General features: G+C 41.7%; 4 protein-coding genes and 1 pseudogene across 6 annotated transcripts; 4 read left to right on the plus strand and 1 right to left on the minus strand.

Annotated features, from left to right (window-relative positions):
• Positions 429 to 1,607, minus strand: LOC8083672 (immediate early response 3-interacting protein 1). 2 transcript variants are annotated; one of them, XM_021450896.1, is made up of 2 exons: positions 1,294 to 1,607; positions 429 to 896 (listed from the first exon to the last, which is right to left on the minus strand). In XM_021450896.1, exon 2 carries the CDS (start codon positions 892 to 894, stop codon positions 658 to 660), a length of 237 nt encoding a protein of 78 aa, XP_021306571.1. In that variant the 5' UTR covers positions 895 to 896; positions 1,294 to 1,607; the 3' UTR covers positions 429 to 657. The 2 variants fall into 2 exon arrangements, with proteins under 2 accessions (XP_021306571.1, XP_002467920.1); XM_002467875.2 differs by having other exon boundaries at positions 1,404 to 1,606.
• On the plus strand, positions 3,025 to 3,901 carry LOC110432032 (fasciclin-like arabinogalactan protein 10). The gene has a single exon (XM_021451979.1). The coding sequence runs from the start codon at positions 3,472 to 3,474 to the stop codon at positions 3,880 to 3,882; it is 411 nt and encodes a 136-aa protein (XP_021307654.1). The 5' UTR covers positions 3,025 to 3,471; the 3' UTR covers positions 3,883 to 3,901.
• LOC8084553 lies at positions 4,640 to 5,602 on the plus strand (annotated as a pseudogene).
• Positions 11,038 to 13,206, plus strand: LOC110429587 (probable calcium-binding protein CML27). Its single transcript, XM_021445729.1, has 2 exons — positions 11,038 to 11,768; positions 12,842 to 13,206. Exon 1 carries the CDS (start codon positions 11,148 to 11,150, stop codon positions 11,721 to 11,723), a length of 576 nt encoding a protein of 191 aa, XP_021301404.1. The 5' UTR covers positions 11,038 to 11,147; the 3' UTR covers positions 11,724 to 11,768; positions 12,842 to 13,206.
• Positions 13,327 to 20,677, plus strand: LOC8083673 (probable calcium-binding protein CML27). 2 transcript variants are annotated; one of them, XM_002465276.2, is made up of 4 exons: positions 13,327 to 13,638; positions 13,758 to 13,805; positions 16,993 to 17,706; positions 20,453 to 20,677. In XM_002465276.2, exon 3 carries the CDS (start codon positions 17,095 to 17,097, stop codon positions 17,659 to 17,661), a length of 567 nt encoding a protein of 188 aa, XP_002465321.1. In that variant the 5' UTR covers positions 13,327 to 13,638; positions 13,758 to 13,805; positions 16,993 to 17,094; the 3' UTR covers positions 17,662 to 17,706; positions 20,453 to 20,677. The 2 variants fall into 2 exon arrangements, with proteins under 2 accessions (XP_002465321.1, XP_021301409.1); XM_021445734.1 differs by lacking the exon at positions 20,453 to 20,677 and having other exon boundaries at positions 16,993 to 18,011.

Here is a 20,723-nt window from a genome sequence, read left to right on the forward strand (position 1 = left end):
CTGATGCTGCATACCTGACATATGAACATAAATCAAACCTCTCTTCAAACTGCAACAGAAATGGGAGAACATGTTCTTTTTCCTCCACTGGATCATCATCTGTAGTATCGAAGGTACGGCCAGAATTTCTGAATATTGAAGAGGCCGGATATGGATTAGCACCAGATTGGACCCAAAATAGTTTCCTAACAAAGGATCTGCAACTGGTAGATATATGGTACAATGCATATATACAAGGATGAATAGCCAAAAGGTTGGTTTGCATCACCACTCAACCTGGGCTAGGAGATAAATGCCTCTTGCGGTAAGCAGTATTCACCCATCAAATAGCACTGAGCATTACAATGGTGAGGAAGCAACCACAAAATACACTAGTAAAATGTGCTAGCAATTCAGAAGTAAAACCAAGGAAAGATGATCTCACAAACTGCATAAGAAATCCTTTGAACAAATTTATAACACAGTCGCACAATGTTTTGATAGTGTAAATGTTTACATCCGTTTTCTGACCAGAATTAATTTACCAGAAGAAATAACAGAAATTCACATTAGTAAAAATGAACATATTTCCTGAGCAATTTTGAGTATAACTAACTTTTACATAATACTGGAACAGATATCAATCCAACACAACAGACAAAAACCAGACAATGAGCCTCAGCCAGACACCAGTTTCACAACAATGATCAGAACATTGAGTGCTATTAAGGGCATCCTCAGAAATTGTGTAGCATAGATAAGCCCCACGATCTGGCCCTTCAACGACTTTGTTTGCCCATTTCCTGATACTTCAGGCATGCTCCATCCCCTGGGAGCAAGAAAGCGGTCTTCATTCAATATAGCCAACGCATTTGCCAGAAGCAAAAAGCCCTCCAGCAACGTCCACAGGCCCATTCCTGCAGATTACAGCTCAGTTAGTTCATATGATGTTCCTTATTACGGATTATTACCTCCGCAAACCACCAAGATATAACAGTATAGCAAAAGGCAACAGCGTCCTGAAATATACAGATGTATAGGCAGGAAGATATACTGGCACATACAGTGTGGCTTCCACACAGCACATGCACCAGGCTTGACATTGCAATTGAGGTGATATTATACCAATAAATTTCTAAGTAAATTACATGGTTCCCACTGAGAAATAACTAATCAATTATTCAGTGCTCGGTTGAAGAACGCGTCAGGGGCGGACTCAGTAAAGGACATGGGTGTCAACTGTCAACATGTAAACCGATATTTATTGCAAAAACAAAAAAAATGAAGGTAGCAGTGTGCATAATATATGCATACATTACTTAATTAGTTCAGATCCACCGGCGGAGCCAAGGCCCGGCCACCCTCGGCAGCTGGCCGGGCTCCCACGGCACAGCAGAGGCGGGAGGGGAGAAGGAGGTGCGTACGCAGGGTCGCCGGCCGGTGCGCGGAGGACGGAGGTGAGGGCGCGAGGCGACTGGCGAGAGGCGGGAGGGGGAGCCGCCGACGCCGCCGCCGAGCCTGGGACTGCCCTCCGTCGCTGGACGCCGCCTAGGGGGAGCCGCCGACGCGCGGAAGATCCGATCCCTGCGACCGAGCCTGAGCGCGAGTGGGGGAAGGAGCAGAAGGAAATTTAACTTTTATTACAGTGAATGACCACTCCTTGCATAGGCCTTGTTCGGAGTATGAAAAGTTTTTGATGTCACATCGAATATTTTGTATAATATCAGAAGTAGTATTTAAATAATAATAAAAAACTAATTACATTTCTCGTTTGTAAACAGCGAGATAAATTTATTAAGCCTAATTAATTCATCATTAGCACATGTAAGTTACTGTAGCACTTAAGATTAATCATAAACTAATTAGGTTTAAAATATTCATCTCGTGATTTCCAACAAAACTGTGTAATTAGTTTATTTTTTATCTATATTTAATACTTCATGCATGTGTTTAAAGATTCGATGTGATGGGTAAAAACTTTTGGGGGTGAGAACTAAACAAGGCCTTAACCGTTGTCAATACAACTTTAACAAGCAACGGAGAAAAATAATATAGAAATGCCACATTTACTAATATAGTGATATGGCATGGCTGTCCACCCTGGATAGGGCATATACAACCCACAGACGGAGGTCCGTCTCTAAGCACCTCGAATCTATCACATAGACAGATATAAAGATATGTCATACAACCCACAGACGAAAGTATGTCTCTAAGATGTTTAATATTTTGTATGCAGCTAGGATCAACTATAAATATTTTTGTGTATCATTGTGTGGCTATTTGATAGAAAATGTACCAAGGATAAATAAGAGCAACATGATTATATATTTTTTTAGAAACCATGGCTATTACGAATGGAATGGAACGACACCGACAGAAGCCTGCCATCCTGCCCTTAGGGCCTGTTTAGATTGGAGATGAAAAATTTTTAGGTGTCACATCGAATATGTCGGAAGGATGTCGGGAGGGGTTTTTGGAAACTAATAAAAAACAAATTACATAGCTCGTCAGGAAACTGCAAGACAAATCTATTAAGCATAATTAATCTGTCATTAGCACATGTAGGTTACTGTAGCACTTAAGGCTAATCATAGACTAACTAGGCTTAAAAGATTCGTCTCGCGATTTTCAACCAAACTGTGTAATTAGCTTAATTTTTTGTCTACATTTAATGTGTCATGCATGTGTTCAAAGATTCGATGGGATGGATGAAAAAAATTTTGGGGGAACTAAACAGGCCCTTAGCGTCGCAAGCCTGGATCGGCTTGATCAGCAGCGGACAGAAGCCTGCCATCCTGCCCTTGGCGTCCTTGCCGTTGTTGTATCCGTGATTCCGTGGGCTCTGGCCCCGCCGCCGCCGCATCATTTTGCTCCAGCCTCACCGCCATGGATGTCTCCGCTTGCCACAGTCAGATCCGCATCTCGTCGTTTGGAGGCGACGACCAATACAACGCGTCCTCGTCTGTGTCTCGACATCTAGGAGCACGAGCCAGACTCCTCGCCTCACGAGACGACGACTCTGCCCGTCTCTCCATTCACGAGGGAGTTTTTTACAAAATACATCGTATAAAGACGGGTAAAACGTCGCGTTGTACGCGCCCTAATGGGATAACAAATGACCATGGTTGCCCCTGTCCTAGTCGGCCTGTAGTCAGACTCGGCGATGGCAAGCTGCGCGACATATATGCTGTGTCTGCGCACATGTGCACCGGCCTTGTTACGCGACTCAGCCAGCCCTGCGACGGTGTGCACACGTCCTAGCGCTGCTACGTGTGGCCTGCGGATCAAGCCATCCCTTGTGTGGAGTAGCGACGTTTCTGCACCACCACTCCTTACTTACCGATCAAGCCATGCTGGCATAACCTGAAACTCTGCACTTCAGCTCGATTGACCACCATATGAAATGGCGAAGGGAACATGTCCCATGCTACAACTGTATATATGATTCCAATTAGAAGGTATAGATTGCTAGATCTCCGAACATTTTGAATGTCCATAGATTGCACCAATGTAATGTTGAACAAAGCCAAATTATTAGCTGCACGGAACTATTACACCAGGCACAAGACAACGCTTGGCCTCTTTGTCACCGCAGTGGTGCTAGCGGCCACTTCAGCGCTGGCATGCCATGCCGCGCACAACATCACCGCCATCCTCTCCGGGCGCTGGGACCTCGCCGAGTTCAGCCGCGAGCTCGCGACCACGGGGCTCCCGGACGACATCAACGGGCGGAGCACGATCACGGTCCTCGCCGTGGACGACGCCCACATGGCGCCGCTGAAGGCGCGCGGCCTCCCACGGGAGACGTTGCCAGGAGCAAATCTAGCCAGGTTACTTGTCGGGGTCTGCATGACAAAAGCTACCACGATTATTGAGAATTTTAATAGAACAAAAGTGTAATATACAAAGGATTAGCTAAAAGTTATTAGGGTCGGATTTTAATAATATATTATAGATCTGCCTCCATTGGCGGACTCAGACCTAGGGCCACTAGGGCCTTGGCCCTAGTCGTAGACTAGGTATTCTAGGTATAGCTCTTTAATTTCTAGACCATTGTCTTATTAATTTATCAGGCCTTGTTTAATTTTTAAAAAATTTTAAGATTTCTTGTCATATCGAATTTTTTAGACACATGCATGAAGTATTAAATATAGATATAAAAAATAACTAATTACACCGTTTGCCTATAATTTGCAGGATAAATCTTTTGAGCCTAATTAGTCTATAAAATTGGATAATAATTATCAAATACAAACGAAAGTGCTACAGTAGCCAAAGCCAAAAAATTTCTCCAACTAAACAAGGCCTTAGCCCAATAGCTTTAATGCCAACTAGCCCAGAGAGATTAGGAATCGACGCCTATTCTCTTATTGTCTAGCCCTCTCGCTTGGATGCTTTGCTTTCTCGCGCCACCACTCGTAACTGGTGCTCGTTGCCCGCCAGTGCTTCACCGCACCATAGTCGGGCGAGTAGACGAGACAACATCATCACTGAGAGGAAGGGGCGGGAGAAGATCAACCAACGCTTCATCAAGTTCTGTCACGGCCTCAAGAAAGCCTTGATCCAATTTATGAAGTAATTGAATCACATGTAATTCTTCTACTACATCTGTTCTGATCTTAACAAAAGAAAACTCCACCATGAATCTTGAAAACGAATGGACAATGTTACGATCCTCTTTGACGCTACAAGCGGCTACAAATCCATTGTCATTAAGTAAGCTTACTTTTATTTGTCTTTTTTAATTAACTCTCACATCTTGTGTCTAGATTTAGACGTTACTGAAAAGGACATGAAAAATGCGAATGTAGCATATCATTGCTAGGTATTTATTTTTGTAGTTCAATGTTTTATTCTTGTTATTGTTAAGTATTTATTTTTGTAGTTCAATGTTGTATTCTTAAAAATTGTACGGCAATATATAGTTGGAGAACTTCTGATCTAAAAAATTTTCTTTGTAATAATAATTTTAATCCATAGATTATATAGATGACGGTGTAGTTTTTGGCTTTTTCACTACTAGAATTTGGCTGTCTGCCCCTAGACGCTGCGGCACGTGCTCTCCCTCCACGTCCTCGTCGACTACTACGACGACGCCAAGCTGCACCGCCTCCCCGGTGGCTCACCGGACGTGTCCACCCTATTCCAGGCCTCGGGCGACGCGCCCGAGAGCGCCGGCATGGTGAAGACCACCGAGCGCCGGGCGCGTGGCCTTCGTGCCCCAAGACGACGACGTCGGCGACGACGCGGGGAACACCGCCGTCTTCTACGTCAGGTTCGTCCACGAGACGCCCTACAACATCTCGGTTCTTCAGGTGAGTGGCGTGATCGCGGGCGCCTCGGCCGATCCAAGCAGGCGCAACGTCTCGGACGTCATGTCCAAGAATGGGTGCGGGCGCTTCGCAGGCCTCGTGGCCACCACGGGCGACGCGGCCGCGGCGTTCGAGAAGAAGGCCCACGACGTAGCCTCTTGGTGCCCAGCAGCGCGTCGACAAAGTTGCTGCAAGTCTGCCATGGCGTGTTGCAGCAAGGACCGGGGTGTCCAAGAGCAGGTTAGGGGCAAAAGAACAAGACAACAAGGGGAGTGCGGTGCTGGCGTACCACATCAGCAAATATAATATTTTTGTATCAGTTTTCTATGTTTTATGGTAAAGATGTATCGACAGACGATAAGATGCTATCTAGAGAGTCACCACTCGCTATAATAGTAAAAAGTTAATTCTCCCAGGAGGAGAAGATCTGTGTTGAGAGACCGAGCCTAAGTGGCGCTGCAACATTGCGACTTGTGAGGAAGATGGAGCGTCGTGGGCGTCGACGCTGCGCTGAAGGGGCCTTTTAGCAAGTTCTTCTGTTTTTTACTCGAAAACAGCTTCTAGAGAAGTCAGAGCTAGAGCTGATCCGACAGGGCATCCATGCGCCGTAGCGCAGGATATCACCAATTCCAACCCATTTGAATGATCATGTGAAAAACTATTCTTCAACGATTTTTCTAAATGGTCATACGAAGTCATCTTCTATTTGAGATTTTTCGATAGCTATACATAGAAAATGATAAATAGCTCTCTAAACTACGTATAAGAAATCAAAAAAACTGTTAGAGAGTGAGAATATATAGAAAACATTTTTTATACAAATGGCTCTCCAAATAATGGTTTAGAGCATCTCCAAGAGACTTTCTAAATCTCACTCTCCAAAACATCATTTGGTGAGACATTCTCATATTGTTATATCTTTTTACTCTCCAACAATTTTTCTATATCTCATGTGCACTTTAGAGAGCTATTCTCGTTTTCTATATTTGACTAGCAAAAAATCTAGAATAGAAGATTACTATATTTAAATGATCATTTAGAGAAGCTGTTGGATGATAGTTTTCACCAAAATCTCTATTCTCTAGTGTTTAGAAAAAGAGTCTTTCTGGAGATGCTCTTAGAAAGTGAAATTTAGAAAAGCTCTTGAAGATGCTCTTATAGTCTTACCCTCATCCTTCAAGAATCTCTCTTTCAGCAAAACGTAACTTAGAAAACTATTTAAATAAAAACCACTTTTTATCTTTTCATCCTCTAACACCTTCTCCATATATTCTGCACATTTAAAATTTAGATATCTAATTAAAAGAATTATTTGACAGTATTTTGTTAACTAATTTCTATTCCTATTAATTAGTTTATAAAAATCACTATTCTTATTAATTAGGAAATATATAAAAGCTTTTGGAGTTACTCTGAATACACAAACACACATTCTACTTTTATGAACACTTCAAGATATTTAGCTGATAGACCTTTAATACTGAGAAACTTGCATTTGGCTATCAACGAATAACATCTCCAAAAGTTTCACTTAAACTCACTTGCTAAGAGCAACTCCAAAGTCTCCCTTCCTCATCTACAAATAGAGATTATGACCAAAAATCAATCTTCAAATATAGACATTCAGACCTTGTTTAGTTTACCCCAAAATTCAAAAAACTTTTCAAAATTCACAATCAAATCGAATCTTGTGGCACATGCATGGAGCAGTAAATATAGATTAAAAAATAACTATTTACACAGTTTACCTATAATTTACCAGACAAATCTTTTGAGTTAGTTAATCAATTGTTGGACAATAATTGTCAAATACAAATGAAAGTGCTATAATGTTAAAATCCAAAATCTTTTTTTGATAAGGCCTCACTGTCTCCTTTTAGGCGCTATACCTGCCGGCGCGCCGTCGGTTGCCGTCTGGCGGCGCCGGGGGTTTAAATTCAGCCATTCAGGGGATCTACTTTTGTTACACCTTTTCTGTGTAGGAAAACGTATGCGGGTTTCTTCCGGAATGTCTCAAACGCTTTCGAGTCGAGAAGTTTGAGTTGCGGTGGTGCACGACGACAGCGAGAGAGCGATTGTTAACGCGGGGAATCGAGCTACCACAGCGCACGACGGCGAATCATCAGCCACGCCCCCTGCCGGGTCCGGCGGAACACGCAACAAAGCAGCGTGCGAACCGCGTCGACCCCGCGCGGTGGTTATCGACACACAAGCGCGGCCGGTCGTCACGTCCTCCGTCCTCGCGGCGTAGTAATGTATACTCGCCCCCACTTGGCGTGCGTTAGGTGATTGGCACGCGCGCGTGTCGCGACGACGGCGACGGAGCGGAGACCGCGGCAACGCGCTCGTAGCGTAGTCAAATCCGCGCGCACGGCCTTTGTCTGTGGCCAATCGCCGTGCGCCGGTGCCTCCCCCCACGTACTGGCGTCCTGCCCACGGCTGCTACACGCCATGTCGCAGGCTCGCGGCAGAATAGCCGTACAACAAGGCCTCGTCAATTCGCTGAGGTCTGCGCGCGCGGTCACGTCAACTTCGAAGAGATCGGAAACCTCATCCGAGATGCCCCGTTTCCATTGCCCTGACCTGTTCGCATCATCAGAACTATTGAAGCTTGCACCCGACATAGGGGGTGATGATGGGCTTATCTCGAGGCCTTCTTTAGATGCACCTAAAACCTCAAAATTTTATAAGATTTTTCATCACATCAAATTTTATAGCATATACAAGAAGCATTAAATATAAATAAAAAGAATAACTAATGCATAGTTTACCTGTAAATCTCTAAACAAATCTTTTTTAAACCTAGTTACTATATGTTTGGACAATATTTGTCAAATAAAAACGAAAATACTACAGTGTCAAAATCTAAAAACTTTTTAAATCTAGGCCTTGTTTAGGCCTTGTTTAGTTCACAAAAATTTTCAAGATTCTCCGTCACATCGAATCTTTCGTCGCATGCATAGAGTATTAAATATAGACGAAAATAAAAACTAATTACACAGTTTATCTGTAATTTGTGAGATGAATCTTTTGAGCCTAGTTACTCTATGATTGGACAATGTTTGTCAAATAAAAACGAAAGTGCTACAGTAGCCAAAAACCAAAAATTTTGCGAACTAAACAAGGCCTTAGTTTACCCTGAAAACCCAAAAGTTTTCAAGATTACCCGTCACATCGAATCTTGTGGCACATGCACGAAACATTAAGTATAGAGGAAAACAAAAATTAATTACACAGTTTAGCTGTAAATCACGAGACGGATCTTTTGATCCTAGTTAGTCCATGATTGAATAATATTTGTCACAAACAAATGAAAATACTACGAAAAACTTTTCACTTTTCGCAACTAAACAAGGCCCTACTATCTGGCGTCGTGGTCGACGTAGAACGCACATGTCCTCACAGCGGCACAGGACGAGTAGGAGTACCAGCCAGCTGCTGGTGAGCACGAACCAGCAGCCGTGGGGGTGGTGGTGGTGGTGGTGGGGGTGGGGGGGGGGGGGGGGGGGGGTGGGGGTGGGGTAGCCTCACGCTCGCCGAGACGTCGACCCGCGTTTGCTACTGCCACAGCACGCGATCGGAGGCCGCGCGCGCGGAGGGCGGAGGCACACGGAGGAGCGCCTTGGCAACAAGAGCCAACAACCAAGGCCTTTTGACCTCCGCATCGCGCATCTGATGCTCATTTTTTCCCCTTTTTCCAGAGGTCCACGACTCGCGATGGATCGGCGGCGCGCGCCAAACTCAAACTCCATGTCGCCGTTACGACTCGCGACTTGGTGACGTTTCAGCAGCTGGAATCGTCAGCAAAGCACATCGCCCATGGTCGTCGGCTTTTCGCTCTGGTTGGCGATCTAGAAACGTGCATGCGGCGCGGTTTCAAGCCTCAGACTTGTCACCGTTGGCCATCTAGATGGGGGAGACGAGACACTAGTGCGCAACCACAAAGGAGGAATGCGCATGCGCCGCGGCAAAGTCGACAGGACACGGTAGAGTACGCGGTGCGCTAATTCGCTAGGGGGAGGGCAGGTCATGATGTGGTTTTCCTTGCTCAGGCAGACAGCTGCTGCGCGAGCGGAAAAAGGCTCTTGTTAATTTGGGCTTTGGTGGTGCCTGATGAGACGACTAGACGAGGCGGAGGGTGGCTTGAGTGAGTCACGGGCACGTCGTGGCCGATCGTCGTGTTCGGCACTCCGCACTCGTGATTCCCGCGCCGTGTAGTGTAGTTTACTGCGATCTGGGAGGCAATGCAGCATTGCAGCGATGGTGCCCGCGTCGTCGTCGGTGATCCCATTGGCCTTTGATTATTCCGAAGGGAAGAGAGCTTGGGTCTCGGGGGGGCGTGATAATTGGAGAATGGAGACACATGGGGAGGCGGTCAGCAACGAACAGTAGGATCAGAGGAAGAATCGCACCAGCCTAGTAGCGGTTGACGGAACAAGGACACTGGACACATAGCACGGGCCACGGGCAGCCAGACAAAAGTATAGCACGGGACACTGGACACATAAGCGGTTAACTCACCAGCTCGAACAGCATAGGGTACGTAGTATAACAAAAGTCGACCGAGTTAGAACCGAGGGAACGGGATTAATAATCCATGCTTATCCAAGATAACACTTCCTATGCAAGGCTAATAATGATGTAATCCAACTTTTTTCATTTTATTACAAGTGAAAATTCCACACGACACTTCGTAAACATCTCACTACGGATATACTATGAGCCCGGCCGTATGGTCAAACTATGTCAACAATAGTACTCTCAAAAAAACTATGTCAACAATATGATAAAACTTAATCCATCTGTTCCAGAAAAAAAAAAAAACACACACACACACACGCACACACGCACGCACACACAATTATAACTGCATAGTATATTTTAAATTGGACAAATTGTTTAACAAATTACAATGTCAATATATGATACTATCAAATAAGAAGTATTACTAGATTCATCATACAGTTTTTTATAGAATACTTCATCCGTTCCTGTCACTCTCGCTCCTAAGAAATCAAATATATTCAAGTTTGATCAAATATATACAAGAAAATACTAATATGAATAAGACATAATTAGTATCATTAGATAAATCATTAAATATATTTTTATAATAAATATATTTATGTTAGTCAAGTCTGGTATAGATTCAATAACTTCATAAGTTGTTGTGAGCTATGTTTTAATAGACATGTCTTTTGAAAACAACTTCACCTATAAAGCTCATCGTGCTCTCATATGAAAATGAGGTAGGATAAAACTACACATAGTAGTTTTTCACAGCCTTACCTCATGGTTGTGGCTCTGTGTGGGATTCTACGAGAGCATTTGTTTAAGCAAATTTACATGCAAAGCTATTTTGTTAGAAAACTACTCGTGAAGCCCCTAGAAAAGTGAAGCTAACTTGTGCTAAACGGAGTCTAAAATTTTTCTATAAACCTAGTTAAATTTAAGAAAATTTGACTACTATAACAACAGTTACATAAGGACAGAGCGAGTATATATTTGTAATTATAATCTTCACTATTTTCTATATAAGTTTAGTAAGTTTAATAGTTTGATTTAGACGGCATCATCGAGTTATACCACTATTTTTTTTAATTTTAAACTATATAAGTTGCACTAAGGTGGTAGTAAAACGGCAAGAGGTGTGGGCCCTATCCCTAAACAAAGAAGAGAGGCGCCGGGCTTGTTTCCCCCGCCGCGTTTTTTTTCTTCTGGCTTCTATAAAATCCCGCAATCCCTTGCCAGCGACACTCACCAACTCGAGAAATAATCAGCCCTCGCATCCGCCCGCACGCCCACAAAACCACGAAGAAAAGAAGAGGAGGAACGCCGCAAGTTCACGCGACGATGGAGAACGCCGCTGGCGCTCCCGCTCCCGCCATCACCAAGCCGTCGCTATCCAAGAAGCCCTCGCCGTCGTTCCGCCTCCGGAACGGCAGCCTCAACGCTCTGCGCCTGCGCCGCGTGTTCGACCTCTTCGACCGCAACGGCGACGGCGAGATCACCCTCGACGAGATGGCCTCGGCGCTCGACTCGCTCGGCCTCGGCGCCGACCGCTCCGGCCTGGAGGCCGCGGTGGGCGGGTACATCCCGGCCGGCGCTGCGGGGCTCCGCTTCGAGAACTTCGAGTCCCTCCACCGCGCGCTCGGGGACGCGCTGTTCGGCCCCATCCCGGAGGAGGTGCCTGAGGACGACGACGAGGGGGACATGAAGGAGGCGTTCCGGGTGTTCGACGAGGACGGTGACGGCTTCATCTCGGCCGCCGAGCTGCAGGCCGTGCTCAAGAAGCTCGGCCTGCCGGAGGCTCGGAGCCTGGCCTCTGTGCAGGAGATGATCTGCAACGTCGACCGCAACTGCGACGGCCGCGTCGACTTCGGCGAATTTAAGAACATGATGCAGGGGATCACCGTGTGGGGCGCTTAGCTGCAGCACTCCTTCGTTGTCACCCCCTCTACTGCGTGGTTTCATGTATGTATCTAGGCACCGTAGAATGCGCTTTTCTACCCGGAGCTTCTTGTTCCTCTTAATGGCGAAGTGGATTCTTGCTGTTCTTGGCTTTGCTCTCTGACTCTGTTTGTAGTCTTGATAATTTGGAGGTCTACAGGCACCGTTTTATTTAGTTTCTTTTATTTGATTTACTCCGTATATTTAATTATACGTTTTATTTACATGTAAGAAGGACGTTGACCTTGACCAGCTTCCCTCCAAGTTTATCTTTGTTCATTCATTCTTTCTTGGTGCCTTGGGTCACCTGCCTCTCCCAATGAACTCAGTTTACATATTCACTTGCGTCATTTGAAAAGGTTCCTTTTTAGAAAGCAAAGGAGTTTTACCGTTTGAAAATCGTTCATTTTTTATGTACTTTGCCCCCTCTCGTTCTTCCATTCATCAGTGTTTATGTAAATCAATTAGCAAAAATAAAAAAATACAAATAAAAATAAACTTTGGTCACTGGAGCAAGTCTAGGATTAAAGTGTCTACGTCCGCAAACGCAAAGAAGACTTTCTCCAATCCTATAAGCATGTCTACACCTATGTCCATGACATGGTTCTTTACCTCTTAATATAAGGTACTACTAGTTAGCAATTGAAAAACACAACTCATTACATGGCTAAGGGCTCTTAAAGTTCTTTATATGTTCATCATTTGACATACCAGCATTACCCACATGCAAAAATGGAGTGATTGCAGCTTCACATGGGCAGTGTCTCCATTATATTGACTCCACCCCATGGCTAAGCGCGTGAAGATTGCTACACTAACCAAGCAATTATTTTCTACACTGACAGCAAACTAACCGAATATTCAAAGAAACCCACTTCAGGACTGCTACACCAGCTCACCAACCAATCAAGAGTATTTCTTAATTGACAGCCTAACTAAATGCTCAAAGAAACCTCCACGTGCTTGCATCATTGCATGATGTGCAGGACTTCGTGAAGTTGCATATCACTTTCTTTGAGTTATTTTGAATTTTGTTTTCGGTTAAATTTGGCGTGAATCTTCAGACATTGATTATTCAATTTCCCCTCTTATCGCAGGTTCTGGAGCATCTAAAGACTAGAAACTGGTGCCAGGTTTAAATGTACTAAGGGTTCTGTTAGTTTTGTAGCTTGGAGTTAGTGATGTTGTGTGTCCTACGGTGGTCAGAATGCAGGTGATGACTTGTGATTTCAGTGCGTTCTAAGTTCTATAACTTTGGTGGTTCTGCCCCCTAGTGTAGATATTCTGCTTCTGTACGTAGTGTCTTCCTTGCTCTAATAAACTCTCTGAACACGAGACATCCAGTTTATCTATCAACAAAATTGTTATGAACACGCATGCTTGATTTCTACTACAATGTAATTTGCCATCTTTCTTGGCACAGAGAGATTCATATAATAATCAGTGTTCCTGTATATCCATATAACCATTTAGTAGTTTCAAAGCGTGCCCAGGCTCAATTCCATGGTGATCTAAAATTGACAAAAATGGCAAAGGACTTCTCGATTTGTTGGTTTTCACTTAAGATATGACTATTAGTAGTTGGGGATAAACAATTGTACAACTGTTCAGGTTAGTCCTTCCTATTATGATGTCTGTCTGTTTGTTTAGATCTCTATTTTCATTTCAGGAAAGGAAACGATTTACTTGTTTGTGGCACAGAGGTCTTGATCTTGGCCTGGCAGACTGAGCAAGTAGTAGCGCCTCGTGCTATAACCTACAGAATCGTGCATCCATCATGAAAAGATGCCATCAGCCATAACAGAACCACGACTTTCTCAAACAAAACCTCTGATTATTTGGTATTAGCAAACCTCTGCAGCTAATTAAACTAACTGCACTCGTACAACGTCAGGTACAACATCCTCATCATCAAAATTAAAATTGCATTCATCACTTACATGGGAGTAAGAGTAATCTTACATGCCTCATACGGTTGCTGCATATCTCTATGCCGTGCCATTGCTTATTTAGGGTATGGAGCAGTCCATTTCCCAGGCATCTCAAATTTCACATCAACAGGTATGCCTCTTCAACTGATTCTGCATCAAACTGGTCTTGTAAGACCCTTTTTTTGAAAGAGGGTCTTATAAGACCCTGTCTAGCCTTAACTTCATGAATCTTGCAACAAATTAAAAGAGAGAAAAATGAAGACCATTAAGGCTTTCAGTATTGCAACATTGCCTGAAAAAATGGACAGAAATAGACCAGTGACTTAAAGATAACCTGCCGCGATCACCCAGTAGGTCTTTAGCTTATTAATTAGCAACTACTCATATTGATAGTAGCAGGACAAAGATGGGTACTTTCACTTAGGCCTTGTTTAGTTGCCTTTTTTTTGTTTTGAGTATTATAGCACTTTCGTTTGCATTTGGTAATTATTATGTAATCATAGACTAAATAGGCTCAAAAGATTCATCTCGTAAATTACAGTCAAACTGTGTAATTAGTTATTTTTTATTTATATCTAATGCTCTATGCATTTAGCGCAAGATTCGATGTGTGAATCTTGAAAAGTTTTTGGATTTTGGGGTGAGCTAAAGAAAGCCTCAGTTTCACAATTAGTCGCTCTAATAAGTACTAGTCGCTATGGTTCCATAATGTAGCCTATTTTACGTTTGTGATAAGTCAAACTTTTTTAACTTTATAACCAATTTATAGAAAAATATATTGACATCTATATTACTAATAAATGCACTACCAAGACATATTTCATGGCAGATTTAATGTAATGAATTTGATGTTGTAGACACACTTTCAACAACTTTGGTCAAAATTAAAGAAGTTTGGCGTGGTACAAGACCAAAACAACCCACGTTTTGGATGGAGTAAAAATTAGTGATAGGAAAAAGAAAAGGAAAGAGGCACCCTTAGGTATTACTGTTCAATATATATTGTCAAGCATTCACGACATAACACAATCCAAGGATCCAACAACGGAGACAAGTGATAAAATGAAGGAATACTTCAAAGTAAAAGAAACACCAAACAGAACTACAAAAAGAAGTAATTAATCATAATGAGCCAGGAAGTATATACAGGAACAGAGACAAAAAAATCTAATTTGTAAAAACTAAGCGTAGTTCAAATAGTTAGGTTCCTAACGGTGACCATCTGAGTGGTGCATGGCTTCCCCCATGGCAGACGCACGCGCACAGACGGAGAAGAGAAAGGGACAGAGAGGATGATGAGTAGGTCCCACATGGTATTATCCGTCAAAAGTGATTTGGGGATCTTTTATTTGAGGAGTTTTGCTAGAGCGAATGTACTTCCTCCGTTCATGAAAGAACTAATCTTTACAATTCGTGTTAGTTATTTTTTAAAAAAATTTACTAATTTTATAGAAAAGAGTAATAACGTCTATAACATAACATGTGCATCTTATGAGAATATATTCTATAAATCTTTATATTTTTTAAAAAAAAATAGTTAAAATTTAAAAATTTCACTTAGAACAATTTTAGAAATTGATTTTTTCTGGACCGAGGGACTAACAAAATAGACCCTTAAAATATGGGAAAGGCTCCAAACTAAAAGTAAAAGCCCTCTGATTTGAGGGCCATATGCTCTGATTATTCCGAGGGAAGAGAGCTTCGGGGGTAGGGATGTGATAATTGGAGACACACGGCGAGGCGGTCAGCACGAACAGTAGGATTAGAAGAATCGCACCAGCCAAGTAGCAGTTGACGGAACAAGGACACATAGTAACGCACCAGCTCGAACAACGTATAGGGTACGTGTACTTTACTTTATAACAAAAGACGACGGAGTTAGAACCCAGGGAACGGGATCAATCCATGCAAGGCTAATAATGTAGCCCAACTTCTCTCATTTTAGTACAAGTGAAAAAATCCACACGACACTTCGTAAACATCTGCCTTACTGCGGATATACTATGTGCCCGTATGGTCAAACTATGTCATCGATATGATAAAACTTAATCCATCTGTTCCTGAAAAAAGCTACAGAGTATATTTAAATTGGTCAAATTGTTAAACAAATCCCAATATCATCATATAGCTTTTTATAGAATACTCTCGTTCTCGAAAAGCGAGAGAAAACATACTCAACATTGACCAAATATATAATAGAAAATACTAATAACTATTAGATAGAATTAGTATCATTAGATAGATCATTAAATTTATTTTTTATAATAAATTTATTTGGTGATACAGTTTTACCAACAACTTTATGAGATTTGTGAGCTATTTTTTATCAAACAGGTCTTTTGAAAGTAGCTTCACTATGAAGCTCCTTAAATCATGTTGTCACATGGGAATGAGATAGGATGAAGCTAAAAATGCTAACTTTTTATAGCCTCATCTCATGCTTATAGACCCAGTGTGAGATTTTAGAAAGAACATGTATTTAAGCAAATTTATTTCATCTAGACCTGTTTTACATAACGGGTCACTAAATATCTTTAGCTTAATATTTTCTATAAACCTAGTCAAATTTTTTATAGTAATAGTTAAATAAGGATAGAGGGAGTATATATTTGTAAGTATATAATCTTCATTATTTAGTAAATTTATTAATAGTTTGATTTAGACTGCAGCATCTAGAGTTGTACTAAGGCCTTGTTTAGTTTCCCATGTAAAAAGTTTTTGGGTATTGTAACATTTTGTTTATATTTGGTAATTATTGTCCAACTATAGACTAATTAGGCTTAAAAGATTCGCATTGTAAATCACAACAATTAGTTTTTTTTATCTATATTTAATGCTCCATATATTGTGCCGCAAGATTCAATATAATAGAAAATCTTGAAAAGTTTTTGAATTTCGTGTATAAACAAGGCGGTTGTACTAAGTTGGTAGTAAAACGGCAAGAGGTGTGGGCCCTATATCCCTAATTTATACTTTCTTCATTCTAAATTATAAACTATTATAAGAATTTTGGAGAGTCAAAATATTTTAAGTTTAACCAAATATGACAAGATAATAACACTTATGATACCAACTAAGTATCATTAGTTTGTTTATTAATTATATTTTTTAGTATATCTATTTGATGTCATAAATCTTTATAATTTTTTCTATAGTTTTGGTTAAACTTAAGGTGTTTTGACTCTCTAATTCTTAGAATAATTTATAACTTCGGATGAAAGAATGAAGTAATAATAATAAACAAAGAAGAGAACCCGGGCTTGTTTCCCCCACCACGTTTTTTCTTCTGGCTCTATATAATCCCTTGCCCTTGCCAGTGACACTCACAAACTCGAGAAATAATCAGCCCTCGCATCCGCACCCACGCCCACAAAACCTCGAAGCAAAGAAGAGGAGGAACGCCGCAAGTTCACGTGACGATGGAGAATGCCGCTCCCGCCATCGCCGAGCCGTCGCTGTCCAAGAAGCCCTCGCCGTCGTTCCGCCTCCGGAACGGCAGCCTGGACGCTTTGCGCCTGCGCCGCGTGTTCGACCTCTTCGACCGCAACGGCGACGGCGAGATCACCCTCGACGAAATGGCCTCGGCGCTCGACGCGCTGGGCCTCGGCGCCGACCGCTCCGCCCTGGAGGCCGCGGTGGGCGGGTACGTCCCGGCCGGCGCCGCGGGGCTCCGCTTCGAGGACTTCGAGTCCCTCGACCGCGCGCTCGGGGACGCGCTGTTCGGCGCCGTCCTGGAGGAGGTGCCCGAGGAGGAGGAGGACGAGGGGGACTTGAAGGAGGCATTCCGGGTGTTCGACGAGGACGGTGACGGCTTCATCTCGGCCGCCGAGCTGCAGGCCGTGCTCAAGAAGCTCGGCCTGCCGGAGGCTCGGAGCCTGGCCTCTGTGCAGGAGATGATCTGCAACGTCGACCGCAACTGCGACGGCCGCGTCGACTTCGGCGAATTCAAGAACATGATGCAGGGGATCACCATGCGGGGCGCTTAGCTGCAGCACGCCTGCGTTGTCACCTCCTCTACTGCGTGGTTTCATGTATGTATCAAGCTCAAGCACCCAAGAATGCGCTTCTTCCTGCTCTTGATCGCGCAGTGGATTCTTGCTGTTCTTGGCTTTGCTCTCTGACTCCGTTTGTAGTCTTATAATTTGGAGGTCCACCGGCATTGTTTCCTTTTGTTTCTTTCATTTGATTTACGGCACAGTTCACAACAGCTTCGTGAGCCTATTTTTTTTGTCAAATATTTATTTCTAAAACAGTTTTATAGGTGAAGCTATTTTTTCTCTCATCTCACGAAGATATGAGTTGGATGAAAATGAAAAAAGTAGCTTATTGTAGCTCTCTCCCTCATTTCTCTCTCTCAATTATGCATGAAGTAATTGGTGAAGCTATTTTACCAAACACTTTTTCCAAAACAGCTTAGCTTCATTTAGAAAGTTGCGCATAAAGCTATTTTCTAAAAAAAACAGCTTCAGTAATGAAGTTGAGCTGTGTCAAACGAGCCCTTACTCTTTATTTAATTAATTACACATTTTATTTACGAGTACTCTTTATTTACATGCATGTCTCCGTCTCATTAAAAATATCGTTTTTAACTTTTAACTACCTGATCATTCGTTTTATTTATTTTTTATAAATTATAAAATAAATTAATTAAAGTATTTCTAATAATAAAATAAGTCATAATAAAATAATTAATATTTATATAAAATTTTTTAATACAGCGAACGGTTAAACAAGATAATACGAAATCCAAAACATCATTTTTCAGTGGGACGGAGGGAGTAAGTAGGAGCATTGACCTTGACTAGCTTCCCTCAAAGTTTGTCTACTCGTCTACTCCCTCCGTCCCAGTATAGATGACATTATTGGATATGTGTTGGTCAAAATTTTCTCAACTTTAATTAAATTTGTAGAAAATACGTGTATTTTTTTATATGTCTAAATAAGTTTATTATGATAGTATATTCAACGATCTATTTGATGATACTAATTATGTATTATAAATACTAATATTTTTATATATAATTGGTAAAAGTTAAAAAAGATGACTTCTCAAAAAGCAAAAATGACTTCTATTTTGAGACAAATGGAATATGCCTCTCCTAATCAACATAGTTTACATATTCATTTGCGTCAAAGGAGTTTTGCCATTTGAATTTTTTTTTCCTTTTTTATATACTTCGCCCCTTCTCGTTCTTCCACTCATAGAGTTTATGTAAATCAGTTAACGAAAAAACTTTGTTTATATTGAGTAAGTCTAGCATTAAAATGTCTACGTCCAAAGAAGACTTCTCCAGTCCTATAAACATCTACAGCTATGTCCATTACATGGTTCTTTACCGCTTAATATAAGCTACTACTGGTTTTAGCAATTGAAAAACACAACTCATTACAAGGCTAGGCTCTTTAATGTTCTTTAAATACGTTTTTTTTTGCGAGCATCTTTGACATCCAGCATTACCCTTATGCATGCGCAAAAACGGATTGGTAGCAGCTTCACATGGACAGGAGTAAAGTCCATCACACTCGGTTCCTAAACTCACAAAATGATCGTTTAGATACTTAAACTTGTTTGGTTGTGTCATTCTGGTCCCTAAACTTAAAAATCTCTCATATAAGTCTTCAAACTTATTTAGTTGTTTCATCCCAGTCCTTAAACTTGATTTTAAGTCTGGTCTGAGTCAACATAGGGCGAATCTAAAAACGCTATATCAAAAAATAACTCATAACTTCTTCATATAAACTCAAATAAAGCTAAACTTTATATCAAAATTGTAGCCAGAAATGCGATCTACAATTTGTAGTTGAAAATTTTTAAGTTAAAATCATTTAGGGTTCCAAAATATTTTTTTTAGTTTATAGATTTTGAAATTTAAAATTTCAAATTAAGTTTTGTGACACTAAACGACTTTAAATAAAAAAACATTTTCAACAACAAAGTTGTAGACCGCGTTGAGCGCTACAACTTTAATATAAAGTTTGTCTTCATTCGAGTTCATATAAAAAATTATGAATTATTTTTTGATACAGAGTTTTAAGATCGCTTTATTTTGACTCACATGAGACTCAAAACTAAGTTTAGGGGCCGAGATGACACAACTAAACAAATTTGATGACCTAAATGGGTGATTTCTATGTTTAGGAACTAGGATGATATATCTGAACAAGTTTAGGGAGCGAGATGACACAGACGAACAAGTTGGGGACCTAAACGATCGATTTACAAGTTGAAGAATGAGAATGACATGACAGAGGTGGACTTTTACTCCATGGACAGTGTCTCCATTGACTCCACCCCATGTCTACCTACTAACAGGGTGTTTGCTTGAGCTTATGAGTCGAATCTACCGGCCATTAGTCAACAGTACTTTATGCCCTACCACAACTTTTTGTGGCAGAACAAATGTAATTTGTACCTCCAAGTATTGAAATAAAAATTCAGGCGGGGGAACAATCCCTCCCCAGTGACATTTCAAAAAAAAAGAATGTTACACTAACCAAGCAATTCTTTTTTTACACTGCAGCAAACTAACCGAATATTCAAAGAAACCCACTTCAAGACTGCCACACCAGCTGATCAATCAATCAAGACTGTTTCTTAATTGACAGCCTAGCTAACTAAACGCTCAAAGAAACTCACCTCACGTGCTTGCATCATTGCATGATTTGCAGCACTTCATGAATTTGCATCACTTTCTTTGAGTTATTATGAATTTTGTTTTCGGTTAAACTTGGTGTGAATCTTCAGACACTGACTATTCAGTTTCCCTCTCATTGCAGGTTGTGGAGCATCTAAAGACTAGAGGGACATCCGCAAATAATAATAATGGGGACAAACAATTTCCCCTCTCATGAATTCAGTAGTTGTCATACTATGGGGACAAACAATTGTATAACCGTTCAGGTTAGTCGTTCCTATTATGATTAAGGTTGTGCAATTGTTTAGATCTCTATTTTCATTTCAGGACAGGAAACGATATGAATAAGGTTTACTTGTTTGTGGCACAGAGGTCTTTATTTTGGCCTGGTAGACTGAGCAAGTGGTAGTGCC

Source organism: Sorghum bicolor, chromosome 1, assembly GCF_000003195.3.
Source record: "Sorghum bicolor cultivar BTx623 chromosome 1, Sorghum_bicolor_NCBIv3, whole genome shotgun sequence".
Lineage (NCBI taxonomy): Eukaryota > Viridiplantae > Streptophyta > Magnoliopsida > Poales > Poaceae > Sorghum > Sorghum bicolor.

Excerpts from the sequence above, each read along its gene's own strand:
- LOC110429587 (XM_021445729.1), top strand. The coding sequence starts at position 11,148 with ATGGAGAACGCCGCTGGCGCTCCCGCTCCCGCCATCACCAAGCCGTCG.
- LOC110432032 (XM_021451979.1), top strand. The coding sequence starts at position 3,472 with ATGTCCATAGATTGCACCAATGTAATGTTGAACAAAGCCAAATTATTA.
- LOC8083672 (XM_021450896.1), bottom strand. The coding sequence starts at position 894 with ATGGGCCTGTGGACGTTGCTGGAGGGCTTTTTGCTTCTGGCAAATGCG.
- LOC8083673 (XM_002465276.2), top strand. The coding sequence starts at position 17,095 with ATGGAGAATGCCGCTCCCGCCATCGCCGAGCCGTCGCTGTCCAAGAAG.